This window comes from Eurytemora carolleeae, unplaced genomic scaffold (assembly GCF_000591075.1).
Source record: "Eurytemora carolleeae unplaced genomic scaffold, Eaff_2.0 scaffold86, whole genome shotgun sequence".
Classification (NCBI taxonomy): Eukaryota; Metazoa; Arthropoda; class Copepoda; order Calanoida; family Temoridae; genus Eurytemora; species Eurytemora carolleeae.
Window position 1 is genome coordinate 212904 of NW_019396290.1, and position 18844 is coordinate 231747.

The 18844-nt window shown below is 33.2% G+C and overlaps 1 protein-coding gene across 1 annotated transcript; it reads right to left on the reverse strand.

The window, feature by feature from the left end:
- Positions 1–5688: 5688 nt before the first annotated feature.
- LOC111700252 (proto-oncogene tyrosine-protein kinase ROS) lies at positions 5689–18794 on the reverse strand. Its single transcript, XM_023471128.1, has 11 exons — positions 18629–18794; positions 13363–17608; positions 13156–13303; positions 12579–12738; positions 12054–12112; positions 10643–10715; positions 9376–9455; positions 8144–8310; positions 7041–7098; positions 6315–6657; positions 5689–6241 (listed from the first exon to the last, which is right to left on the reverse strand). Exons 1-11 carry the CDS (start codon positions 18770–18772, stop codon positions 5978–5980), a joined length of 5742 nt encoding a protein of 1913 aa, XP_023326896.1. The 5' UTR covers positions 18773–18794; the 3' UTR covers positions 5689–5977.
- Between the last annotated feature and the right edge of the window lie 50 nt (positions 18795–18844).

Genomic DNA, 18844 nt, shown 5'->3' on the forward strand with positions numbered 1-18844 from the left:
TGAAAATATTTTATGAAGGGAAAGTCCTCATGAAAATGTTTTAGGAAGGGAAGTTCCTTATGAAAATATTTTAGGAAATGAAGGTCCTCATGAAAATATTTTAGGGAGGGAAGGTCCTCATGAACATAATTGAGGGAGTGGAGGTCAACCATTAAAACATTATAAAAAGTTTATCATTAATTATTAGCCTAATATTGGGTAAATAACCAAATAATGAGAATTTTGGTAAACAAAATAAGTGTTTAAAATCTATTATCTTTTTTGTGCATGCAGCCATAGACCGGCAAAACAAATTATTTCTCATCTAACACTAATTTCCTAATAATCTTTCAAACCAGGTGTTGGAAATCTTTGATATTTCTAACTTTGTCTATTTGATCTGGCAGAATTCATAGTTTGAAATATCAAATGTCTACGACATCAGGTGGCATAGATCTATAATAATGATTTGAAAACTAGAGTTTGTGAGAAGTATTTAGATTCTTTAGTAAAAACTAAGTAAACTATTTAAACATTTATAATAAACACCATGTGTTCTGAGAGATAAAGATTAACATCGCAAAAATTAACAAATTTGCACGAGTTGGGCGGGAGTAGGATTAATTTACGAGAAAAACTGGAATTATTTCAATTCGAAGTTTAGGGCAAAAACAATTACAGGGCTTTATACGGCGTAGAAGGATTTCAATTAGATATATAGTTATATACTTCAGTGATTTAGTTAGATATATAGTTTTGCTAATTTAAAATAGAAATACATATTTAGTTGTCAGAACCTGAAAAGAGAAAGTATTTTCAAAAAAAAACTTTTAATGTTTTCAATCCTCTTCCTTCTCTTTCTAGACTCTGCAGAGAGTTCGTTGTTTACAAGTTAGTTTAGACTTTGGTTGGTTTCCCATTAATTATTAAAATAATCCACTCACATCCATAATCATATCCGCACCCCCTTCCCTCCCCTCACATCCATATTCATATCCCCCTTTCCTTCCCAAACATCCATAAATATTTAATCCGCTCTCACCTCTTCCCTTTTTACCCACACTATCTACCACAATAATATCCGCCTTTAAATATTTTCTTCCACACACACAAAACAAATTCATATCCGCCTCTACATCTTTCCTACCCCGCTCAACCATAATCATATCCACCTTCAAATCTTTTCTTCCCCACACAACCATAATCATTTCCGTCTCTACCTCTTTCCTTCCCCCATTCCACACACAACCATAATCATATCCGCCTGTACCTCTTTCCTTCCCACCAATATTCGCCCTGATCTTACCTTTGTTTATTGAGTTCAGCTGAACAGATATTAAGTACGGTCTACATTTTACAATTTACATTCATAATTAGAAAATAACTACCCCCCCCCCCTTCTCCAACCCAAGCCTCACTTCATACCCAATTATATGCATATCATATCCAATTCCAATTCTTTCACCTTACCCTGCATTCCGGCCAAGTATTTAAGCCATTTTATATTTTGTATTCTATCTTCACCCTGTATTCTATCTTCACCCTGTATTCTATTTTTACCCTGTATTCTATCTTTATCCTGTATTCTATCTTTATCCTGTAATCTATCTTTATCCTGTATTCTATCTTCACCTTGTATTCTATCTTTGCCCTTTATTCTATCTTAACCTTGTATTCTATCTTTACCCTGTATGCTATCTTTACCCTGTATTCTATCTTTACTCCGTATTCTATCTTTACATTTATTCTATCATTACCTTGTATTCTATCTTTACCATATATTCTATCTTTACCCTGTATTCTATCTTTACCTTGTATTCTATCTTTACCCTGTATTCTATCGTCACCCTGTATTCTATCTTTACCGTGTATTCTATCTTTACCCAGTATTCTATCTTCACCTTGTATTCTATCTTAACCCTGTATTCTATCTTTACCCTGTATTTTATCTTCACCTTGTTTTCTATCTTTACCCTGTATTCTATCTTCACCCTGTATTCTATCTTCACCCTGTATTCTATATTCACCCTGTTTTCTATCTTTACCCCGTTTTCTATCTTCACCCTGTATTCTATCTTCACCCTGTATTCTATCTTTACCCTGTATTCTATCTTTACCGTGTATTCTATCTTTACCCTCTATTGTATCTTTACCGTGTATTCTATCTTTACCCTGTATTCTATCTTTACCCTGTATTGTATCTTTACCGTGTATTCTATCTTTACCCTGTATTGTATCTTTACCGTGTATTCTATCTTTACCCTGTATTCTATCTTCACCCTGTATTCTATCTTTACCTTGTATTCTATCTTCACCCTGTATTCTATCTTTACCTTGTATTCTATTTTTACACTGTATTCTATCTTTACCTTGTATTGTATCTTCACCTTGTATTCTATCTTTACCTTGTACTGTATCTTTACCCTGTATTTTATCGTTACCCTGTATTATATCTTTACCCTGTATTCTATATTTACCCTGTATTGTATCCTCACCCTGTATTCTTTCTTTACCTTGTATTGTATCCTCACCCTGTATTCTATATTTACCCTGTATTCTATCTTCACCCTGTATTCTATCTTCACCCTGTATTCTATATTCACCCTGTTTTCTATCTTTACCCCGTATTCTATCTTCACCCTGTATTCTATTTTCACCCTGTATTCTATCTTCACCCTGTATTCTATCTTTACCCTGTATTTTATCTTTACCCTGTATTCTATCTTAACCTGTATTTTATCTTTACCCTGTATTGTACCCTCACCCTGTATTCTATCTTTACCTTGTATTGTATCCTCACCCTGTATTCTATCTTTACCGTGTATTCTATCTTCACCCTGTATTCTATCAAGTTCTTATCACCTTCTCCCTTCTTATATTTTCTATAATAATCTATAACTAATTTCCATGTTAATCCAAGCAATCAGACATTCTTTTAGAATCATTTAACCCATCTTCTAGTAATGAAAATATGCAATTATGCATATCAAACATATTCTTGTGTGGTAGTAGGGTAATCCTGTAATTTTGTTAACAGCATTTTATCCTGCATGCTGATATAAAGATAAAAATAAGTTTGATGATGGCCAGAGAGTTTTCAAGTGTTTAAAGTTGTTTTTAGCTCTGAGGCATGAAACCAAAATGATGTTTTCTCCAGTATAATCCTAGTGTTGACGTTCAATATTTTATTTGTGATTCTATTTGATGAGCATCTTCTCTTTGTAAAAAAAACATTTTTGTGGATTTTAAAAATTTCACAAAAATAAAAATAAAATTGAGGAACATTTCTTGAAATTCTGAACATCCATAAACCTTTCCTCAGTCCTAACAGACAAGCAAAGTATATTAAAATATTTATAATATTTCACTTTAATTTTTATTATTTTCAGTTATTATCTGTTTAAATAAAGAAATTACAATGAATAACCCCCTCCGCCCCTGCCTCCAGGGCTCATATTTAGTGAACATTTCCCCCCTGTAGTGAATGTAATAGTTGTCCATCTCTCAAACCTCATTAAAGTCTGTGTACACTAATACATTCATCTTCCTTGCATTCACCTACAAGCGAGTGCATTACTCCCACCCCTTTTGCAATTCATGCAGTTGAAGATGCATTCAAAACTAGTCATACAAATGCATTACGGTTTAATTTATTTCTTTATATTTGGCTTGTCATGTATCTGGCTGTATCCAATAAATATTAAAAAAAACGGTTGAACCGATCAGGATGGTGGCAAAGACCGGACTCGAATGTTATAAGTTAGAAAAGTTTGTATACAGAATTGTCAAAAATGGAAATCTGCCAATAAAGAACAGAAAATTTGCGAAATCCTAAATTTAACATTTAAAAGCATAATGTTATTTGCTAGAAAGAGCGGAGCAAAGCAGTTTAAAAGCCTGGTAGTATAAATTAAAACAATGATATTGAAACCATTGCGGTGTCTTGCATGGAGAGCCTACTTAATTCCTTCGAAGTGATTTGACCATTCTAACGCAATGCTGGACATGAAAAGAAATTTAAAAACATTGAAAATTATTAGCTTACAGAAAGAAATGTATTATAAAAGGGGGAAACGGTAAGTTATTTCCTCGTAAATGTCGTCTTCTTTAAAAATTATCAATTATTTTTTTTGCGAGATATAGATCATTTTTAAACGATTTCCTGATTAAAATACATTAATAAATATCGAAAAGTGTCGAAACATTGCTTTTGATGTCTAGAATTGTTTTTTGATGTTCAAATGGTAAATCATTAGGGAGTATAGACTCTACATGACACCAGGAAACGTACCTAATAAGTATATTAAAAGATGTTAATCGATTGTATTTATTTCAGGATTAAACCTGATATTTTGTGAAATCTTCCTACAGGGTGTCCCACGAAATATGACAAAAGCAAGACGAATTGAATGTCGTCGATTTGATCTTTGAAATAATTTTTTCTTAAACCTCATTTTAGCAGAAAAATTCTGAAGCCAATAATCCCAAAATACCCCCAGGTTTGGCATTCACAAATTGTGTCACTTCCAATTTATCGGAGATATGAAGAGTTTCTCACAGGTTTCGACAGTTTTGGGTTTAATTTCTAAGAAATTGAAATCTGAACGAAATTCTTAATATCTCCGGTAATTGACAGAAGAAATAGGCAGAACGCATTTTGGAAATTATAGGATTAGGAGAATTTTGTTGTTATTGTTTCAAGAATCATAATTTAAAATATCAGAGTTTTAATTATTGATTATTGCAGTCTTTGATTTGATTGAGTAGCTTTTAGTGATTTGTTTATAGCTTTAAAAGATGGTCTTGTAGAAGACGACATTTATTATTTTCCTAACAAAAAATTCTTAAGGAACTGACTTTTTGCCACAAGCGCAACAAACCTGATATTATAAACCTTTGCTATTTTAAACTTAGATTATTTGATCTAACAAAATTTACAGTTTGAAGTATGTCTTATGTCTACGACATTGGAATTTACAGTTTGAAGTATCTTATGTCTACGACATTGGAATGACTTCTGCTTTGTTTCAAAGCTTTTGATTTAAAAGAGCCATTGAAAAAAGAAAAGTAAACAAACGTTTCATAAAATTGCCTCTAACACTATTATTTTGGCACAATGTTCTATCCAGTTTTGGGACTTAAAATTTTTCTATATCTCGAAGGTTCTCGCCTTTATAGATTATATTTTGTCCATCGCTAAAACATGTGACAAAATTAAATCTAAAAAGGCTGGAACCTTCTCGATAAAGAGAAAATTTCTGTTCAAAAACTTTGTAACACTGCGAACCAAAATAATAGTGCTATAAATAGATATTAGAAATTTCTCGTTAAACATCTCATCTCAGTAATCTTTAAAAGAAACGAAAATTTTAAACTTGGTGAATATACAGTTAAACCCTAAATATTAAATACATTGAACGAATTTATGAAATGTCGTCTTGACAATTTTGCAATAGGTTTTATACTATTTTACGTAAATATCACTATTTGCAAAAATAAATAAATAGCAATGAATATGCAGGAACAGTTTTATAGAGATCCATATAATCATATGATTAAAAAACTAAATATATGCAACATTCCATTGTTAAAAAGTGAAGAATACGACATTTGATAAATTCTTTCGATGTATTTAATATTTAGGGTTAACTGTAGCAAATTTCAAATGATCCATTGTTTCCTGGGTTTAAGATAAAGTTTTAAAATAAATTCAATATTTAATCTTAATACAAAAACAGTATCACAATTTACTAAATAAGCACACAATACAGTTTAATAAAAGTTTTTCTCAAACAAATTTAACAAATGACAATTGTCTAAATGGTCTTTAAATCTAATTCATTTTTATTTTATTTTTGATATTATTCATAATGCGCTTTCTCCTTTTTCGTTATCTTTAATTAATTTCAGTTTAAAATAGTCTTTGAATATAAAATTGCCATAAATGTCTTTTTCGCTTTGTTAGGAAAAGAGAATTGCCAAATTTATCTCCGAATCTCTAAGTTATATTAAGAGTGGGTACTTCATAACAAATGTTGTTTAATTTTTCAGAGTTCTTGATTGATTTGTGAATACTTCCAATACTCTCTGTTTCTCTGGTATTCTCTTCGTCACAGCAGTCATTCCCAATGATAACTGCAGTATCATCAGTGATGCTGAAATCAGCTTGATCGTCATCTTGAATGCAATGACTACTTGTCTGATATGTTAAATGATTGTGGGATCCGATTGATTGATCAGAATATATTTGATTTTCCTCAACCTGACATTAAAAAGGATAATTATGATATGATCTTTTTTCTTTAAAAAGTTGTGTCATCTCAAAGATCTATTACCTGAGAAGGAAAGTTTATATTAGGGGTAGAGGCAGAAGCAGGAAGAGAACTGAGTCGATCTGGTATCCGTGTTCTTTTCTTAGGAATAGGGTAGGGTGCACGGGGATTAGATATATCAGGTAGGTTTGTTTGAAAGTAGGTAAGGTTTGTATGAAGATTAGTATGTATTGCCGGAGTTGAATGTGAAGATGTTGTTGAGGCAGAGGGAGTGAACGGTGAAGGAAGAGGGATGGATGAGGAGGAGGTAGAGGGGAGAGAATTAGGAATCTGGGAATGGAATTTTGAAGATATCTTTGTACACTCTTTAGTATGAACGGTTCTTAGATTTCCGTATCCGTTAAACCTGAACATGAACACTTAACAAGTTTACATTTTATTTAATGGGTATGTTATAAAAAGTTTGGGTTCTGCCTGGTTATACTTTATTACCACCATTTGACCAACATTACCGACCTATGCTTCAACTAACAGAAGGAGGTTAAGTTACTTAACGTCCAATGGGACAGTTATGTAAAATAAACACCGCTCTTCGAAGATTTCAGGGAAAAAATTGCGCATTTCCACATCAAAAGACGATAAAATTGTGTACACAACTTTTTCGGGAAATAAAAATTTTACTTAACCCTTCGTAAAGTAAAATTCCCTTAACTTCCCTGTACAGTAGTTGTAAATAATTATTACCCGGCTAGTTATATTTAATCACCCGGCTGGTAATATTATTATTACCTGGATGTTGGATTTGTGCAGGAACATTGGTTTCCTTGGTCTCGAGGTAATTCATAATCTTTAATTAAAGAAATATTTTTATTATTTGACAAAATATTAATTTCTTTTTTACATTATGTGTGTCAAGGTAACACATGGAAATTGAGCATAACAACACATAGCTTTCTTTTTTAGTGTTTTATCAATTACTATAGCTTAGAAACCAGAAACATAACTTTTCTTGAATTTTTAAACCAAAGAAAGAACGATCCCGTGGTTAGAAAGAGTTCCTAATCTAAATTCGAGACAAATCAGTAAAAAGGTTTAATTCAGAGATTAATTCTTTTATATATACACGGTCGTCTTTATATGGGAGTAGAAAATTCCATCTATTTTCAGAAAACTCCCGTAAAAAAAGAAAACTCAGGCCTGTTACTGAAAGTTTTTTTTAAAGGGAGGAGGGGGGGGGATATGGTAAACAGGGGAGGACAAATTATTTTGTAAACAAGGAACTTATTATGATGGGCGGATTATTGGTAACTAATATTTTGGTAACTAGCATTTTGGTAACTAACAATTCGGTAACTAATATTTTGGTAACTAACAATTTGGTAACCTAAGACTTTGGTAACTGGACAATTTGGTAACCAACAATTTGGTAACCTAAGAATTTGGTAACTTGACAATTTGGTAACCTGACAATTCAGTGTTCAGTAATGTTCATCAATTTAGACAGATTATGGACCGCTTGTATGCTGAACTGTAGCGGAGTACCTGGATGCAGTTAATGCGCTAATTTGAGTTTCCTCTTAAGCATGTAGTTAAAATGTAATCATATGTAAAAAAAGTACATGATATATGAAAGTTTAATAAACCTGATGAATCATAAATCTTCAAACAGTCCTGCTTATTTCATTTTAGAATTTTATTGTAAACCAAATTGTCCAGTTACCAAATTATTAGTTACCAAATTATTAGTTACCAAATTGTAGTTACCAAAATTATTAGTTGCCAATAATCCGCCCATCCTTATTTCGCATTAAACATAATCTTTGAGGGGGAGGAAGGGGGGCATGTAACCCCTCCAGATACGATCCTGTATGAATAATAATTCGTGATTTTACCTTCATGAACCAACTGTAGATATTTAGGTGCCGAAGACTTTAAATTAACGTCTGAGTAGGGTGGAGTTCTTCCTCCGCTACCGGAGCTATTCAATCCACGGGATATCTGGGATACAGGAACCGTCGTGGCTGAGTGGAAGTGGGGATGAGAACACTCACTTCCACTTCTATGAACAAAGAAGCATGAGTGGAATTATTTCACTTGATTAAAAAGAATTAAAGTATGAAAACAGATTGTCAACATAATTGTATCATTTCATTTAATAATGATTCATAATGAAATCCTTAAAACCCTTTTTTAAGAACCGATTACCAAAACATTGTTCTCCAAATTCTTGATAGTATATTTTACTTTGTTTAAATTTTTAAAACAAGTTAATTATTTTTAATATGTATTTCTTAACACAGCTCATATCTATTCCCAACTTTAAAGTTTTTTTTTGGTACCCTTTCGAATTTTTCCTTCAATAAAACACTCATTTGAAATTAAATGCATTAAACTCTACCCTGTATTTGAAATGAAATGCATGAAACTCTACCCTTTATTTCAAATGAAATGCATGAAACTCTACCCTGTATTTCAAATTAAATGCATGAAACTCTACCCTGTATTTCAAATGAAATACATGAAACTCTACCCTATATGTGAAATTAAATGCATGAAACTCTACCCTGTATTTGAAATGAAATGCATGAAACTCTACCCTGTATTTCAAATGAAATGCATGAAACTCTACCCTGTATTTCAAATGAAATGCATAAAACTCTACCCTGTATTTAAAATGAAATGCATGAAACTCTACCCTGTATTTCAAATGAAATCCATGAAACTCTACCCTGTATTTGAAATGAAATGCATGAAATTCTAACCTGTATTTCAAATGAAATGCATGAAACTCTACCCTGTATTTCAAATGAAATGAAAGAAACTCTACCCTATATTTGAAATGAATTGCATGAAACTCTACCCTGTAATTCAAATGAAATGCACGAAACTCTACCCTATATTTGAAATGAAATGCATGAAACTCTACCCTGTATTTGAAATGAAATGCATGAAACTCTACCCTATATGTGAAATGAACTGCATGAAACTCTACCCTGTATTTCAAATGAAATGCATGAAACTCTACCCTGTATTTGAAATGAAATGCATGAAACTCTACCCTGTATTTCAAATAAAATGCATGAAACTCTACCCTATATTTGAAATTAAATGCATGAAACTCTACCCTGTATTGCGTATGTAGGAAACAAAGGAATTAGAAAGAGAACTAAGACTTGAATCTTGTTCTATCAAACATTCGATCTCCTGCAATAATAGTTTTAATAAATAAGTTGATTAGATTTTTTTTATATTTAAATTCAATTGAAACTTGAAAATAATTTTTTTTTCATAAACAAGATATAGTTCTCATTTTCAAACTTGTAATATAATAGAACAGATGATATTTGTCATTTAAAATCAAAACTATTTTTCTGGTTCAAGGCAAGTTTTTTTCTTTTTCTGTCAAGCATAGAAGTTTTAAATGAAAGCACAAAAATTGCGCTTGAATAAAGTAGTTTTATATGATATTAATCTTCATTAAATTTCAATCTGTTTATGATGCGCAGAACCTTCCGTTGATGTAAAAACAATTACTTTCTTTTAATGATTTCTTAATTGTCTTTTGGTGGATTTTTGATGGAAAATTTACGCTGTGGATATATCGTTTAATCGGAGTGGCTACACTGTAAATTTTCAAAATGAATCCAATATAAAAAATGTTTGCTAATCAAAACTTTTGAAAACACTAATAATCATTCATATTGAATTATTCTGTACGCAGTTCAACAAATTTGAAATTTTAATGTTTTCTTGAATAGCGCGATCAGAACCTTATTTGGAATAAAATATTCATAAAAAGTTGTTTAGCACACAAATTAATTCAAAATTAAGGAATATTTAGTTGCCATTTTCGGCCACCAGGTGGCACACAAGTGGCGCGGGCGCCGTGGTGGCGGGTCTAGAAGTGGCGCTTTGTCATTCCTAATTATCAAATAATTTATTAAATAAAGCAGAATAAAAATCACTGGCAAGTTAAATTTACCATTGCATTAAGAATTTTTGTTTTAAATGATAATTCGAAAAATCTCTAGTTGCTTGGATAAACAAAAATAATAACAGAATAGTTCAAAATTTTGAAATATTGTATTAAATAATATTGATGTGATCTACCGATTACGCGATTCTGAATAAAATATACAATCTTGAATTTTACAGTGTAGGCGCTATCCTACCCGAAAGTGTTTCCCACTAGCTTGAGAACCCAGCTTTGCCTGAAAACTAAACTTCAATCCACTCAACTTAGAATTGTTAAACCAAACTAAAACCATTTTCATGGTACTATCGAGTTCCCCAATCAAAATTTGAGGTTATAATCGGACACAAACAAATAAACAGATAATCAGAGATTACTATTTTATATATTTATATAGATTTCTTAATGTAACTGTGACCTGAACACACATCTTGAAACTAGGCCGGTCACTGGGCAGATAACACCAACATGACGTCATTAGTTCATGTAACCTGTACAGTTAAAATTATTACAATGAAAAAAATAATGGTAAAAATAAAAGTTGTAATAATAATCATATTATTTTTTTTGAAAATCATGAATAATAATTTCGATAAACATTATGACAATAATAATAATAATAATAAAAAATAATGATTAATATAATTTCAATAAAATCAATGTTAATGATGATAATTATAAGAGATGATACAGGATGCAAAGATATTTAAATTAGGTTTCAAAATGTGTGCCTTGTGAAAGAACCATGTTTATAAAGTGTATCAATTGGAAACGGCTGTAAGGATTTTGTGAGATATATCACAAATATTTCGGTCCGATCGGATCAGCCGTTTTTACGTTTATTGGATACAAACACCCAAATGTGTGTTATGCCATGGCGCCATTCGTTTTCATACACACATTGGTTAAAAATGAATATTTGAAGATAAAAGTATGTCTAAGGATGATTTAGTGTTGACAGATTCTTAATTTAAAAATATATATTTTAATGATATTGTCGACTAAGCAGTGCATCAACTAAAACCTCTTTGAAATCAACTTTAAAAAAAAAATCTATGAATATTATACAATGTATTGCCCCCCCCCTTTCTACATACGCAATGCTTGTGAGGTTTAGAACATCAAAAATGCATTGGAGGCCAATTGGTCAAGTTGTTCCCCCCACAAACTTTAACCCTACTAAGATTTTTTATCTCTATATCTTTGCAACCCAATGTCGTAGATTTTAGATGTTTCAAACTAAACTATGAATTCTGACAAATCAGCTAATCTAAGGTTGAAATATCAAAGCTTTACATCATCAGGTTGCAAAGATATGGACAATTTAAAATAACGCTGAAGTGCCCAGCGTTGCCCGTGAAATAAAAACGAATTCGAACATTGAAAAAAAGTCAGCCCATTCGGTCCAGCCGTTTGGTCATCTATAGGTAACATATATATATTAGCGAAGAGCTTTATTATATAGATGGAGGTTAAGAACATATCCTCTTAGTAAACGGGGAGAAGTAATGATCAAGGATCAAGGAAATTCAGGTTATTTATTTTTCTATGTTTATTTTATACCAAAGTCAAAAAGTAAAGAACGGGCCAAGCATGAATGAATTCAGGGTTAAATTAAAGCTTAATTTCAGACTTATTATATATTATGTAAAAAAAATTGAGTTATATGAAGAAGCAAACGCTGTATCATTTTGCAGAGAAGCATGATTAATTGATTGAAAGTGATGCGAGACTGCAAGGTTTAACATTCAAGCCTTAACTTTGCATTCTTTAGTTTTGGTTTTGGTAATTACTTATCCTCCATGTAAATAATGGGGCNGGGGTGGTACCTTTCTGGAGAATTTGGTGGTTGTTCCAACCTATTCCCAGCTCTAACATACAGCATAACCTACAAAAAATGTTTATAGGAACATGATTCAAGTTTTATAATAACAAAAAAAACTAAAGCGATCTTATTTTGTAAAAACAAATCTTTTAAGACCTACTTAACAGTTTGCATATACAATATATACATGATGACAGTTTATGATATTTTTCTTTTTGTTATTAAACAAATATGTCCTTTCTTGTTTTTGGTGTAGAAATAAACTAGTTCAACAAGTGGCTCCAGCTATGGCCGAAAATCACCTTTCATATTGCAAATAAATAATGAATAAAAATAATGTTCGGCCATTTCTGTTTCCACATAAGGTTTTGCAACAAAGAAACCATTACTCTACCTCTCTGTGTAGGATATGAAGTGTAGGATATGAAGTGTAGGATATGAAGTGTAGGATATGAAGTGTAGGATATGAAGTGTAGGATATGAAGTGTAGGATATGAAGTGTAGGATTATGAAGTTGTAATTACTTTACCTCTCTGTTTGAAAGTGTAGGATACGGGTTTGCTCCCATGGAAAGTATCTCCCAGAGCAGTATTCCGAAGGACCAAACATCTGACTGAGTTGTAAAAACTCCATCCATCAAGGATTCAGGAGCCATCCACCGTACTGGCAGCAAACCCTCACCTTCCTTACTAAAAAAGTTTGATCTTAAGAAACTTGTAACTAAGAAAGAGGTGGTTGAACTAGCTTTGGTTAGCTCAACTACCTCTGTTCAGCTAAGATCAAATTGAGCCAGGTGTGGGAGAAGCCGTTTAACTTGATGGACATAACTAAACCGTTTTTTTATAGGTTTATTTAATGATAATAAAGTATGGTAAGGATAGTGACGTTATTTTTGAGCCAATTGAGTTGATTCATTGAAAAAAGTTTTATGAACAATTTGAAAATTCCTTCTGTTTTTGGCAATCTTGTAAAACTTTGAGAGGTCAAGTAAACCAGAAACATGAACACTTTAAAGACATTTTTACAATAATTGGTTTCTTTTGATTCTCTGAAATACATTCAAGTATCTAATAAACTCTTTATTATGTAAGATTATAATGTTTTACCGGTAGTAATCGTTTTTATAGATATCCCTGGCAAGTCCAAAGTCTCCAATTTTAACTCTACGCTTAGCTGGATCATATGAGGAAACCAAGCAGTTTCTAGCTGCCAGGTCACGGTGAACAAAATGAAGCTGTTCAAGGTACTCACAGCCTGAATATTTCAGAATTATTGTTAACATATCTTTTATAATATGAAATAATCATCCCTACCTTTGGCTACATCCAAGCACATTTCTACAAGGTCTAGAAGGTTGAGTCCTTGGTTTGGTCCCTTGGGTCTGTGGGCCCTGAGGTAGGATTGAAGGTCACCAGCCTCCATAAGCTCGAGGATAAGGAAGTTTGGATCATTGTCCAAACATATTGCATTGAGGTTTAGGATATGATCATGCTTAAAATTCCACATTAGTTTGGCTTCTTTCAAAAATTCTAGTTTTTCATTATCTGTTGCTCCTTTTCTCAGAGTTTTGACAGCAATTCTAGTTTCAACTCCGTCCTCTGAATCAAGCTCTTTAACCCCTCCTTCAAAAACCTCCCCAAAAGCGCCACTGCCCAAAAATTTAGTGAGTGTAATTTGTGATCTTTTGATTTTTGGTATCATAGCCAGGTCTTCATCACTAACCACTTCAAGTTGATTATACATAGGGTTGTTGCAGTTTATAAATCCTCCTCTAATAGGTAGCTCTCGAAGGTTGGCTAGCTCAGTGTCTGCTGGATGATGAGAAGAAAGCAAGCACTTCTTCTTCATAGCAAACCTATTTTGTGTCACCAGAAAGTAAAGGACACAGACAACAATGGTTAATCCAATTGCTCCAGCACAAATTGCCCCGATAGTCACTTTATCATTCGTATTTGATATCAATTGTAGCTGTCTTACCATTTCTAAATCAATTGGCATGCTGGGGATACTGAAATTACTGAAGCCATTGGAATTAAATGCTCTAACTCTAAAAGTATAATTTCCATTGGCAAGTCCACTTGCAATAAATTGATTAACAGTACCATTGTAAATAGTTATCCACTTATCTTCTTCATACAAGGTCATTTTCTGAAGTTCATACTGCAGAACCTTCTCCTCATTTCTCTTCCAAGTCAGGGTGATGTGATTGTTCTCCTTAGAGTCAAGATAAGGTACCCCAGGGACTAGGGGTTTATCCTTTTCAGTCATAACACAACTTTCCTCCTGAACTGGCCACACGAGTTGGTGACCAGGGTTGCTCTTGTATGTAACAAGAACTTTAATCATATAACAATGACTAGGAGATAGGTTTGGTATACTAAACCAGTAAGCTCTTAGATATTCACTTGTCATGGGGGTTTCAGGTAAATAGTGTTGAGTTGCATTTTCTGTAACTGAATAGTAGATGAATTGATGAGTTTCAACCGCTTCCTCTGTGTTAACCCAGCTGAAATTTATTCTTCTAGGTTCAATGCTAAGTACCTTAACCAGCTTTGGAGTTGAAAATGTCTGAACCTTTAAAATCTGACTTTTAGCACTAACCTTTCCTTTGGGACTGAGCGAAGTCATCCACATCTCAAAAGTTTGATTTGGTGGAAGATTTGAAATTATTCTGGTTTTATTTCCTTCATGCAATGAAACCACATTTCCACTAGAATACACTCCGTTAATAAACTCAGTACTTTTCCAATATATCTCATAGTTTAATTTACTAGAGTATACTTTTGTTGGGGCTTCCCATGATACTCTAACTTCACTAGGAGACAATACATGGGCTACAATATGCTCAGGTGGTCCTGAATGTCCTTCTTCAGTTGTGAATTCAGAACAAAACCGATTAAGATCTGTTTCATGTTCATCTTTACTTTGTGAATAAACATTAAACATTCTGACACACAATGTGTATCTAGAGTTAGGAACTAGATTATCAATTTTCAGTGTTCGGTTCTCCAAGTTCCCAGTATTGTAGTATGACAAGCTTTTGATCTCAGACTCATCGTCTAGATCAGATGTAGATAGATGGTATGATACTGTGTAGTTGGTTGATGGAAGCTGTATACTCTTGTTACAAGATCCACTAATCATTGGAAATGGAAGTTTAACCATTGAGTATGTTTCTCGTATGGCGACATATTCAACATTTTGTTTGGTAGAACTGATTTTAACACAATCAGTCTCTATTTGGTCACATTGAATACACATAACATTCATGCTGATGATATCAAAATTCAACATATTTTTAGAGTCAACTAATGATACATCCTTATTCCATAGGCTGAACACAGTCATGTTTGCCTGCATACCCTGAAGAACATACACGTTTGTCATATCTGCCTTGATATTTACTTTTTCATTTAATTGTGTACTAGCTATTTTTGTACATTTGCATAGCTCAGTATCTGCTATAAATACATCTCCGGTTTTCTTGTTCCTTAGTGACAAGCTAAACTGCTTGTTATGCTTTATTGTTGAAAAAGTTGATATTTTTTCAATTGATCTACAATTGCAGTTCCTATCACTGGGTAAGCTTTGTCCTAACCCTTTGATATCAGACATATGTCCCCCACTTGAAAGCTTAAATGTAAACATTCTATTTTTTACATCAGTGTAGAAAAATTGTCCATCGGATGAGATTTCAAGCGTTGTAATTCGATCAGAAGATGAGAAAATATCTTGTGCTTCTGTTCTTTGGTTTTCAAAATCTATTCTTTTTATATCTCTTCCATGAACATAGTAGAGGTATCTACCAATTCCATCAAACATAACATAATCAATATTAGATTCCAATCTTCTGATATAAGTTGCAGTTTCCCTCTCCAAATCAAGCTCATAAACTTCACCATTGTTGTTTACAATGATTAAAGAGTTCCCCTTAGCATTATAAACTATAAAATGTGGATCCACAGGGACATTGATCATCTTGCTTTCTCCTGAATCAACATCAGACAGCATAACTCTAGGAGGTTTCACCAACCCATAAACTGCTCGAGGAATAGGATAAATCTCTGTGGACTTGGTGACAAAGAAGTTGCTTTCAGATCCTAGTCCTTGAGATGTTGCTGCAATCACTGAGAATTGAATATCTGTATTCACCAGCACAAGCGCAATCTCTGTATCTGGGTACTGTACTGTTGCGTTGGGACAGATTTCTTGTTGAGAATTAGTATCAATACAACGGATTATATGATGCAACAGTTTCCCATTCTCATCTTCCGGTTCAAGCCAGCGAACTGTATATTCATTCATTCCAGGGGATACTCCTTTCCAGTATACACGCAATAGTCTAGGCTTACTAGGTATACTCTCCGGGGTGTAGATCAGACTCCTAGTTGGACCAGAGCTTGCCCAGGGGGTCCGAGCAGTGATGGATACATTTATAGCTTGATATGGTTTAAAGGTTCCAACTGTGTTTAATGATATTTCTGGAGAAGAAACAATAGTTTTATGAGTTAGAAAATTAACTTCATAAACCAGGTCTCCATAATTTGTATTGTTTACAGGTCTCCAGACTATATGATAAGTTCCTTTAGTAGTTTTTACATGTATAGTGTCACCATCAACGCCATCTGGTGTTACAATTAGAGACTTGGAATCTCCGAAATTCACTGGGAACAACGAACTGACTTCAAACGAGAGAGTAAAGGATAAGGTTGGACTAGCAAGGGAAAGTCTAGAAATACTCTTACCCTCCATGTCAAAGGTTACAATTGATCTCTGCCCCTCTAAGAATATTAATTTCCCAGAGGTGTAGTATAGAGAGGATTCAAGATGTTGAAGTGTAAGGGAGCCTAGCTTCTCATGGTAATTAGTGAGAATGTTCTTCCTGTGGTATTCATATTTAGGAAACTGTTTAGGATTATACAAGATGAAATATACATCATGATTCTGAGGATCTATAGCAGCGCTCAGAATCTTCTGGTCATCCCAGATTCCAACTTGATGGAAAACAGTTTTGTTCTCTCCATCTAACCGAGAACACTCAAGTCCGTTCAATGATGAAATCCAACATAGGACAGCAATAGAGCTATCAACCAACAAGTTCTTAGCTGGAGATGTTAGGGAAACTGAAAGTTCTACTTCTCCTTCTAAATTTATTCTCCGTATTTGTTGATGGAAGGGAACTGAGTAGTAAAGTCTGCTCCCAAGAGCCTCAAATACCATACTTCCAATCAGAGAATCTTCATTTCGCAGCTTCTCTGGAATCCATTTCTTCTTGTTGAAGTTTGTGAAGATAAAATCTGAACTACTCCACAAAAGGGAACTTGAAATATCTACGTAAAGAATGTTTTCTATACGTGATAAGTTGTGTGAGAATGAGTTCCCCTGGTATCCAAATAGATCGGTGGTGTGGATATTTTTCTGATCCGCCCAGAATATGCTCGGGGTTTTATTAGTGTTTAAGGTTTTCCCTGAGAACGGATTACTCCAGGGGCCCCCACCACCTTTAGAGAAGGCCTGAACCCTCACACTGTAGAACATGTCGGAGCTAAGATCACCGTCCTGAAAGGAGTTGAGTTTTTGCCACAAACTCTGATTTTCGTAGACCGTGGACCTTAGATATTTCAAACCATTAATACTTAAAGATTAAATAAGCTAAGTTTGAAATATCAAAGGTTTGCACCATCAGGTTGCAAAGATATTGGGATCAGAAGATTTGAGTTTGTGGCAAAAACTCAATTCCTTTGGAAAAATTTAAAAGGATCGTTCACAAATATTTCAAAGGTGCGGGGGGGGATACACAATTAAAACTGACTTTCCAATAATAATTATTAAAAATGGCATAACGTTGATAATTTGACTTTTATGATGCTTTATTTGTTGAGTCCAGATTTTTTACAGTACAAGGCTTTTAGGTCGCTTCGCGCCAATCTTCCATTTAAATTGTGAACATGTTCTTTTTGTGTACATTTTAAAACAAAAAAGAATAAAATTTCGTGGTTTAAAAAAAAGAAATTTGCGGATTTTCTAGATTTTAAAAAATTTCACAAAAATAAAAAAACTTTTAACAAATTTTTTTAATCTTAACATTCATAAACCTTCCCTGGAGTCACGTGATGTCCTACAAAAAATTCGGGCCTGATCGGTTCAGCCGTGTTGACGTTTATTGGATACAAACAAACATACACCCACCCAGACAGACCAGCCAAATTTATTTATAGTTAGTAATCAGAAAACAGTGGCATGATTGTGCTCTTCATTCTTTCTTTCAATTCAAAATTGTTTTAGGGACTTAGAAATAACAATAGAAAAGCCTCCAATACCTGAGATAAGAGGAGATGAGGCTATCCTCCAATACAATAGAAAAGCCTCCAATACCTGAGATAAGAGGAGATGTTTTTAGTGAGAAAATCTATAGCTTAGTGGTGAGTAAATCTATAGCTTAGTGGTGAGTAAATCTATAGCTTTGTGGTGAGTAAATCTATAGCTTGGTGGTGAGTAAATCTATAATACGATGATGGCAATTTTTATAAATTAATAAATTCAATATTAAGAAAAGACAGCAATCACTGTTATACATACCTGAGAAAAATTCAAATCTGTCACATTATCGTAGCTAGCAATCACTTTGTTAGTTCCATCATGGATCTGTATCCTGTATCTCCAGGCTTTATAACTAGCACACCCTTCCTCAAACCCAGTCATTGGGTCCGACCATTTTATCATCGCCTGATTAATGTAAGTTCAATCTGTATGATAATTGAGGAAAAACTATTTGCAAGCTAATGAATTTTCAAG